Source organism: Helianthus annuus, chromosome 14 (genome assembly GCF_002127325.2).
Source record: "Helianthus annuus cultivar XRQ/B chromosome 14, HanXRQr2.0-SUNRISE, whole genome shotgun sequence".
NCBI lineage: Eukaryota > Viridiplantae > Streptophyta > Magnoliopsida > Asterales > Asteraceae > Helianthus > Helianthus annuus.
The window spans coordinates 39,578,655-39,588,485 of record NC_035446.2 but is presented as its reverse complement, the minus strand read 5'-3'; the positions used below and the strand labels follow the sequence as shown (position 1 = coordinate 39,588,485).

At 42.9% G+C, this 9,831-nt stretch overlaps 1 protein-coding gene and 1 long non-coding RNA gene across 2 annotated transcripts; both read right to left on the bottom strand.

Moving 5' to 3' along the window:
- Positions 1-4,236: 4,236 nt before the first annotated feature.
- On the bottom strand, positions 4,237-5,016 carry LOC118486442. Its single transcript, XR_004879156.1, has 2 exons — positions 4,946-5,016; positions 4,237-4,497 (listed from the first exon to the last, which is right to left on the bottom strand). It is a non-coding gene; the product is annotated as an uncharacterized LOC118486442 (long non-coding RNA).
- Positions 5,017-5,980: 964 nt separating this feature from the next.
- On the bottom strand, positions 5,981-7,912 carry LOC110906706. Its single transcript, XM_022151802.1, has 3 exons — positions 7,428-7,912; positions 6,434-7,298; positions 5,981-6,040 (listed from the first exon to the last, which is right to left on the bottom strand). The coding sequence occupies exons 1-3, from the start codon at positions 7,910-7,912 to the stop codon at positions 5,981-5,983; spliced, it is 1,410 nt and encodes a 469-aa protein (XP_022007494.1).
- Between the last annotated feature and the right edge of the window lie 1,919 nt (positions 7,913-9,831).

Sequence of the window (9,831 nt, the reverse complement as noted above, 5' to 3'; positions counted from 1 at the left end):
CACAGTCTCCCCTACTTCAGGAAATTTCGTCCCGAAATTTTAACTAGAGGAAGCTTGTGAAAACAAATGCGGATATTTCGCCTTCATCTGGTCCTCACGTTCCCAAGTAAACTCTGGGCCACGTTTGGATTCCCAGCGAATTTTTACCATTCGAATTCGTTTGTTCTTCAACTGTTTGAAAGTACGGTCCATGATCTCCACGGGTTTCTCGACAAAGTGCATTGTTTCATTGATTCAAATATCGTTGAGAGGAATGTGAAGATCAGCGTCAACTAAGCACTTTTTCAAATTAGACACGTGAAAAGTCGGGTGAATATCCAAAGGAACATCATGTCGTGATATAATCTCATCAACATAAATCTTTGCAAGTTTATCAGCAGATAGGACCTTGCGAATTGGAATAAAATGAGTTGATTTCGTTAATCGATTGATAACAACCCAAATAGCATCGTGACCTTTAGATATATGCGGCAACATAGTGATGAGATCCATGGCAAGGCTCTCCCACTTTCAAACCGGTATCTCTGGTTGCACAAGCAAATCAGAAGGTCATTGATGTTCAGCCTTGACTTTAAGACAAGTTAGGCATTTTGATACATACAAGGCAACATCCTTTTTCATACCCGGCCACTAGCACTGAGTACGAAGATCCTTGTACACTTTATCAGCACCAGGATGGATAGAATATCGAGACTTGCGAGATTCGTCCATTACCAAGGTGCGAAGGTCGTCTTGTTTTGGAATCCACAAACGATCCTTGAAATAGAGCAACTCATCGTCCTTCGTTTCGAGCTCAAGCTGATGTGGTAATCCCGTACCCATTAAATTTTGTGAAACACAAAATTGCTGAGCTAGAAGAACACGAGTTTGAAGATCAAAAAGCGTTTGGAACGCTTCTTCTTGTTTGGGTCCCCACTCAGAAGGCTTATTCTTTTGAGTCAAAGGAGTGAGTGGAACCGCGATTTGAGAAGTTGAAATTGAATTGACGATAATAACCAGCAAGACCAAGAAAAGATCGAATCTTTGTAGGTGTTGTTGGTGTATTCTAGTCTTTAATAGCAACAAATCTTGGATGGATCCACATGAATACCCTGCTCATTGACTATATGACCCAAGAATTAAACTTCTTTAAGCCAGAATTCATACTTGGAGAATTTAGCGAAAAGTTGTTCCTTCTTCAGGAGTTCCAATGTTAAGCGAAGGTGTTGCTCGTGCTCGGCTCGAGACTTCGAATAGACAAAAATATCGTCGATGAACACAATGATGAACTTGTCTAAATAAGGTTTATAGACCCTATTCATTAAGTCCATAAAGATGGCTGGAGCATTTGTCAAACCAAAGGGCATGACAGTGAACTCATAGTGCCCATATCTTGAGCGGAAAGCAGTTTTGGGAATATCTTCTTCGAGAATACGAAGTTGATGATACCCAGAACGCAAATCGATTTTGGAAAAGCATGAACCACCTTGCAGCTGGTCGAAGAGATCATCTATTCGAGGTAGGGGATAACAATTCTTGATGGTAAGCTTATTCAGCTCACGATAATCGATACACATTCGAAAAGGTCCATCTTTCTTTTTCACGAAGAGGACAGGAGCTCCCCAAGGTGAAAAGCTCGGACGGATGAATCCTTTATCAGATAACTCTTGAAGCTGTTTCGATAACTCTTGCATCTCCGACGGTGCAAGATGATAAGGTGCTTTCGCAGACGGGTTGGCATTGGGTACAAGGTCAATATGAAACAGGACTTGATGAACTGGAGGCAAACCAGGCAGTTCATCAGGAAACACCTCTGGATAATCCCGAACAGTCGGAATATCCTGAATACTCTTGCTCTTGACTTTCTCCTCGGTGACATGTGCTAGGAAAGCAACATATCTTTTTCGTAGATAGCTTTGGGCTCTTGTTTCTCAAAAGAAACGGGCGTTTAAGGTTCTAGGGGAGATCACAAGTGATCATAAAAAAAAGATGACAAAATCACACGAGTGGTTTGTTTTGGTATTGACATCATAAGGTTGCATCAAACATTCAAACAATTGCATTGGTTCACAAAAATAAAAACCACAAATTTTTATTTATATAATAACCGCATTGTCTTTAAATGTTAAAAGATAGCAACCAGAGGAAATACAAAGTACTAATCGTTCACTGCTGCATCGTTGATTGCCTCATTGATGTTATACACTCGTCCACATGCTGGATTCACATTGACATTGACGTTCGCATTTGGTTTTGCATTAGCATTTGCGTTTGCATTCACCAGTCTTGGACAGTTGTTGCGGTAGTGACCAAACTCTCCGCAATTGAAACACGAACCCGGTGGGAATCTTGCAGCATTCCCCTGAACCGGAGCTTGAACCTGAGCAGCCTGATTTTGTGCCAGACGACAAATATTGGCCAAATGCCCAAGCTTACCACACGTTGTGCATTGCTTGCAAGCTTGCTGTGCAACGTGGTGACCGTTGTAGCATGCACAATGAGGTGCGGTACCTGCATACGCCTTCTTCGCAGGAGGCTGAGCCGGTGGGTTCTGATTAGTCTGTGCCGTAACAACGAAATTCTGAGCATCCTTCCGCTTCCTCGACTTCTTTGTCGTCTCATCTTCCTTATCCTTACCCTTACCCTTTTTCTTGTCTTTTCCAGAATCAGTCGGCTTCTTTTTATCACCCTTGCGGGTGAGTTTACCCTTCCTGACTTGAGATTCAGTCAGGGTAGCAGACAACTCGATTGCTTGACGAAGGGTAGTAGGATTAACACCAATCGCAATATCCTGAATGGAATCGGGCAAACCATTGATATATCTCTCGATTGCCTTCTCTAGAGGGGTAACCATGGTGGGACACAACAGACTGAGTTCCTCAAAATGATCCGTGTACGCACGGTGTTCAGCCCCATCTTGCTTTAAATCATCAAACTCTCGTTCCAAAGCCCGAATCTCATGACGGGGACAAAACTCTTTCATCATGAGAGCCCGAAGCTCATCCCACGTTTGTGCCAATGCCACTTCGGCACCCCTGTCGCGCATAACACCATTCCACTAGGTAAGCGCTCGCTTCTCAAACACACTAGAAGCAAATTCAACCTTCCGCGCATTCGGACACTGGACGTGTCGGAATGTGCTCTCGATACTCTCAAACCACTGCAAGAGCGCAGTTGCTCCTTGCGACCCAGAAAACTTTAGAGGCTTAGCAGAATTGAAGCTCTTGAAGTTGCACGGCGCATTGTTGTTATTGTTGTTGTTGTATACCTCGTGGACATGGGTCACAACGCCTGGAAGTACAACAGCCACTTGCTGAGAGACCATGGCTGCGATTTCTTCAATAGTGAAAGATTGTGCTTCACGACGAGGAGGCATTGTCCAATAAGGACATAAGAGAAACGAGTGAGGTTGAAAAGAAAACGAGGTATTGAAAATACCTTTAAAATAGCAGAAAGGCGATCATTTGTTCGTTACCTCGAACAAACAAACGACACGGAGTGACTAATCAAAGTAAATAGATCAAAAATAATGTATCGCCGAAGACATGCTCGCCTATACCCCAAGAGTTCCCAGGTAAGAGTGACTGGCCCGATACTGCGGATTTGTACGAACACTCTAGCCTTAGACAAAAAACTCAGAGTACAGGCACCCACTCTTCCAGTTTGCACGTGTTCACACTATTTAGACCCAAACTCTGACGAGATTTCGAAAACTTAAAGGGTTCAAAACCTAGTAATAAATCATCCTAGAACGGATGATTAGTTTTCAAAACGGATTCGAGCTTAGCGTTCTCATTGTGGTTATCACCTAAGGATAGGTGACGGTATTGTTTTAAAATCTAAACGCAGGAAAACTTGCGTTGGGGTCCTAAAAGTTATAGTCTAGGTCAAAGTATTACTAATAACCTAATTCCCTATAACCATTGGCTCTGATACCAACTTTTCTGTCACACCCCGACCACGTAAGACAACAACCGTAGCGGAAACGTCGGGGAGTGTTGCAACAGAATAATTGTTTCACAACTATGGATTCAAAAATAGTTTCGTTTTATTGATAATATTAAACATTACATTGTCTTAACACATAGAACAAACAAGTTTTATATCGTCTATCATAGTTATTATGTCACTAAGGCCTTGTCCAGATCCTATGTGATGCATGTGTCACACCCCGACTGTCACACCCGCTCGTAGCGAAAACGCAAGGTGTGATCTGTATGGTTTTCACTGCATAAATATCGATGTACATGAACAAACTATATGAATAAAACATACTCCATTGCCATTACATAAGTTTTTCAAAAGATTACAACATAAGTTTAGTGTGTCGGTTACAAACCATTAACATAAAAGTAAAGTGTTATTGTTTCATACATTAATATGAAATAAACTACTAAGGTTTAAACCATCATATTTCCGCAAAGAGGCGGAATATAACAGTTAAACCCTCCAAAAGATGGCATGGAGTTCTGGTACTTGTTATCTTGACTGAGAATCCCGACATGGTCCTTTAATTCCCTGAAATACATGTTAAGTTTGGAAAACATCAACAAAAGTTGGCGAATTCATGCGGTTTAGTTGTAAAAGATGTATTTAAAATGTAAGTTGTAGTATGTAAAGCGTCAATGAAATCGTTGATCATTAATGTTTTGCAAGGACATTAATATGTGTGACGAAAAAGGAAGCAATCCAACCCTGGACGATTTTATGCTGATTCCTATCGACTGGGACACAAAAGCACTCTTCCGTATGGGTCCACGACCAAGAGTGGGGCTCGCCAAAACCCATTAGATCTAACCACTTGTACCTAGGTCCAAACTGGATTAATGGTGCTTAGATGTATAACCCTAATTCTCACATGATCTAAGGTGTTTCATTCCCTAATTTTAACATACGTTGAACATGTATTTTCCCCGATAGTTGTAAAGTTGTAAAACATTTAAATGAATAGGGGACATGAACTCACAGTATCGCGTCCTGTGAATAGATGAAAATAAGATCTCACGTGCGGTCGTCCTGAATAGCGTTGCGACCTACAAATGTTCTTATTTTTGTTAGACACTTCGGTCTTTGTAAATAACTTGAGTACATGTTTTCGGTCGTCCTGAATAGCGTTGCGACCTACATGTTTTCATGTTTTTGGGCCCCAAATAGTGTTGGGCCTAAATAGTGTTGGGCCTCAAATAGTGTTGGGCCGCAAATAGTGTTGGGCTTGAATAGTGTTGGGCTTGAATAGATAGCAATATCCTTTTTGAGGTTAGGCCACCAATAGTACTCCTTTAAGTCATGGTACATCTTATCTGATCCAGGATGGATCGAGTACTTTGACCTATGTGCTTCCTCAAAAATGAGATCTCGGAGACCTCCAAAGAATGGAACCCAAATTCTACCTGCAAAGTACAAAGTTCCATCACAGTATGAGAACACAACCCAAACCTTGGTGCGAAGCATCACAGTATACTACAAAGTCATCGGTACCGTCAGGTTATGATAAGATTGGTGCGATGCACAACTTGTCTTTAAGAAGTTGAAATGCTGCTTCTTGTTTCTCTCCCTAATCAAATTTCCTGTCTTTCTGTGTAAGAGAAGTTAGCGGTTGAGCAATCTTTGAAAAATTCTCAATAAACCTCCGATAATATCTCGCTAAGCCCAAAAATTGTCGCACTTCCGTAGGAGTCTTGGGCGCTTCCCAATTTTTAATCGAATCAATTTTCGACGGGTCTACTTGAATACCTTTCTCGTTCACTATATGCCCGAGAAATTGTACTTCACGAATCCAAAAATCACATTTGCAAAACTTCGCGTACAGTTTCTCCTTCTTGAGTAGTTCTAAGATGGTTCTCAAATGTTGTTCATGCTCGTCTGCCGATTGTGAGTATATCAAGATGTCGTCAATGAACACTATGACGAATTTGTCGAGATACGGCTTGCACACGCGGTTCATTAAATCCATGAAGACCGCCGGTGCATTCGTTAAACCAAAAGGCATAACGAGAAACTCCTAATGACCGTAACGAGTTCGAAAAGCCGTTTTCGGTACGCTTTCTTCTTGAATCCGTAACTGATGATACCCAGATCGTAAGTCTATTTTTGAATAAAAACTCGACCCTTGAAGTTGATCAAATAAGTCGTCAATCCTCGGTAGTGGATACCGATTCTTGATGGTGAGTTTATTCAACACTCTGTAGTCGATACACATTCTGAATGTCCCGTCCTTCTTTTTCACAAAAAGAACTGGAGCTCCCCAAGGCGAGAAACTCGCTCTGATGAATCCCTTATCCAACAACTCTTGAAGTTGTGTGGACAATTCCTGCATTTCAGAAGGTGCTAATCGATACGGAGATTTAGCTACGGGTGCGGCTCCTGGTACCAAGTCGATGTGAAATTCGACTTGTCGATTAGGTGGTAGTCCTGGCAAGTCTTCAGGAAAGACTTCTGGAAATTCTTTTACTACCGGAATATCCGTCAACTTCGGCCCATCGGCCTTCTTGTCTACAACATGCGCTAGAAAGGCAATATAACCTTTCCGTAAGTATTTCTGTGCTTTCATGCAATTGATGATCCGTAATGGGGTGTCACGCTTCTCTCCATGTATAACAAGTGTCTCTTCGTTCGGTAGTGGTAGTCGAATTATCTTCTCGTGGCAAACGACTTCGGCTCGATTGTTGGATAGCCAATCCATGCCAACCACTACGTCGAAACTACCCAATTCAATGGGTAAGAGATCGATATTGAATTTTTGTTCGCCAAGTTCTAAGGTACACTCCTTAACAACTTCTCCCGTCTCTATTAGTCTACCGTTAGCCAATTCTATAGAATATGGAACATCTAGCTTACTAGGTTCCAAGCCCAGAATATTTTTAAATTCTATAGAGATAAAACTAAAATCGGCTCCGGTATCAAATAATATGTATGCGAAATAATCATTGAGGAGAAACGTACCAGTGACCACATTAGGGTCTTGGCGCGCATCCTTGGCTCCAATCACAAAAGATCGACCACGAGCTTGGTTTTCTTTAGGACAATCTTTCTTGTAGTGATCTTTGCTTCCACATCCAAAGCATCCTTGACCACGACCATTCCCGTTCCCATTCTTGTTATCAAATCCACTTCCCGATCCAGTATTATTTCCCGTTCCCCAACATGATTCAGCACGGTGGCCATTCTTGCCACACTTGTCACACTTGACAACCCGACAATCACCCAAGTGATGATATTTGCATCGCTCACACTTAGGTAAAGTACCAGCGTACTTCTTAGGACAAGTGTCGTTTGTCGCTACAAACGCCCTTGCATCCTTTTGCGGGTTATTCTGTCGCCTGTTGTTGTTGTTGTTGTTGTTGGGGTTATTGTTATTGTTGTTGTGGTTGTTGTTACTGTTGTTGTTGTTGTTGTTGTTATTATTATTACCGTGGGTTCCCTTCTTGAAATTCGAGTAATTTCTCTACCCACGGTTGGAAGACTCGGTATGTGTTTCCTTTTTATCGTCACCTTTCTCACCGAATATTTTCATCCTGACCCCGTCTTCAGTAAGACTCACGGCTATAGTCACAGCCTGAGTAATAGTCGTGGGTTTAGCTGCAGTAACCAAACTTCGAATCTTTTCAGAAAGTCCCCAGATGTAGCGTTCGATACGCTTGTATTCTGGTGTCACAAGATAAGGAATCACGCGGGACAGATCGTGAAACCTTTGCGTATATCTCGTGATATCAGCTCCGACCATGGTAAGGTTCCAAAACTCGTTCTCCAACTTCTGGAGTTCAGCACCAGAACAATACTTATCCCTCATACGTTCCTTCAGTTCCTCCCAAGTTAACGCATAAGCAGCGTTATCACCCAAAGTTTGCACTTGTAAGTTCCACCATGTAAGGGCCTCGTTAAGAAACAAGCCAGTAACGAAAGTGAATTGCTGATTAGCGGAACATCTGCTCATTCTGATTGTGGAATCCGTTTTCTCAGTCCATCTCACGTAAGCCACAGCACCGCATGTGCCATCGTAGTTGAGTGGCTTGCAGTCCAGAAGCTACTTGAATGTGCACCCTGTAATTGGACAACGGATTCTGAATGAGCAAATAGTGAATCGTACGAATAGATTTAGAAAGAAATTTGATGAGTTGTAATTAAAACAACTAAATGTTACCCGTATTATTTGTTCCACCTGAATTACCGCCTTTACCCTGGCCTCCCGATCCGCCGGTGCCACCACTTTGTTCGACACGGGATGCCTCATACAGTGCGATAGCTTGGGCGATCCTCTGTTCTATTAGTGCATTTAATTCAGCCTCGTTTGTAGGCATCGGTGGAGGTGGGGGTGGATTAACTGTCCGTGTCCGTAAGACTCTCCTTGGTGGCATGATTCTTCCAAAGGAGAAATAGGATAAAGATTAGACGTTGATTTGATTTCTTAAATAATTTTACTAAGCATAAAAAAATACATCTTTAACATTAATAGCAATATCACCAAGAAACATATAATGTGAGTAAATAAGTTAACATAAACAATAAGATATGTCCAACCAGACCACTCAGATGCATTTAATAGATAACACCAAGTTTTTCATATATATAGTCAACCGGTTACATTATCGTTTGAAAGGAAACAAAAAAATAGACTCGGGCTACATAACCCGGTCATACTAGTCTAGTACAACAAAAGAGATAACAAGGTCTTCCTTCCAACTGTGTGATCCGCTGTATGTCGGTTGTCCTAAAAACTTGGTGGAGCATCAATATGTACAGAAAACGGATATAGATACCCGTCCCAAAAGCACGATACCTGCAAACATAGTCTATGGTGGGGGGAATACTGGCGGTGGAATCGGGAATAATAGCCTGTGAACATCAGAAACCCTACCCTCCAAATCGAGCACCAAAGGATGAAGGAACACATTCTGCTGCTCGAGCGCCAGAACACGGGCAGGTAGATCGACTGGTGGTATATCCACTGGTGGCATCTGGGGCGGTAGTGGGGGTAATGGTGGTGACCCTGGTGGTGGTGGTGGAGCCTGAAGTACCAAACCAATAAGGTGAGTAAGTTCATCCTCGAGTTCACTAACTCGACGGATAACAAAATCTATCTGATGCTCGAGTGTCAGCACACGGGCACGTAACTGGGTAGTAGCAGCTGGGAAATGAAGTGGGTGGTATGGATCCGTCAGAGGCATAACATGAGGGGGTGAGTATGGCGCAATAAGAGGCTCGACACTGGGTGGTATGTGTGCATGTCCGGATGGTCCGGCCTCATCAGTATGGTCAGTCGGTGGTATGATAGGTGCGAAGTGTATGAGGCGAACATGCTCGGGAGATGCATGTGGTGCAGGGACTGGAATAGGTACAGGGATGGCTGGCTCTGCTGGCATCATGTCATCCCCAAAGTCCGCACGGCCCTGTAGTGCGGATGAGGTAACGGACGCATAAGTGGAAGCATCCGAATCGGTGTCTGAATCAGAAGAGATAATAAAAATCGGAACCACCGGTGCTGGAACCTCTAGAATAACCAAATCGTGAACATCCCCGTCTCCCAACTCGTCATCCAAATGCTCCACAGGAATCACAGGGACTACAGCGTCGTCCTCCTCGTCAAGGTCGTCAATGAAGGTCACAATAGCAAGGGGAAGAACATCCCATGGTATAACCTCGAACACATGTTCACCCTCTAGGTGACCTATGATAACTACGTCGTTGAGTATAGGGGGGATAGCTAACACATCATCATCGATGATCTCGCCCAGAAGTGCGAACGGCTGGAAATCATTCATGTCGCTGTCAGAAGTAGAGTCGCTATCAGATAAGATGACCTGAACCTCTGGCACATAGTCATCATCGGAGGATAGCTCCATCGGGTCTACGTCG

What these genes read in the sequence shown, in the direction of transcription:
- LOC110906706 (XM_022151802.1), bottom strand. Translation starts at nt 7,912, where the DNA reads ATGAGCAGATGTTCCGCTAATCAGCAATTCACTTTCGTTACTGGCTTG. An exon ending in ACCGAGTCTTCCAACCGTGG is followed by an intron (nt 7,299 to 7,427) that starts GTAGAGAAATTA and finishes CAACAACAACAG; the next exon opens with GCGACAGAATAACCCGCAAA. An exon ending in CGAAGTTGACGGATATTCCG is followed by an intron (nt 6,041 to 6,433) that starts GTAGTAAAAGAA and finishes GGGTATCATCAG; the next exon opens with TTACGGATTCAAGAAGAAAG.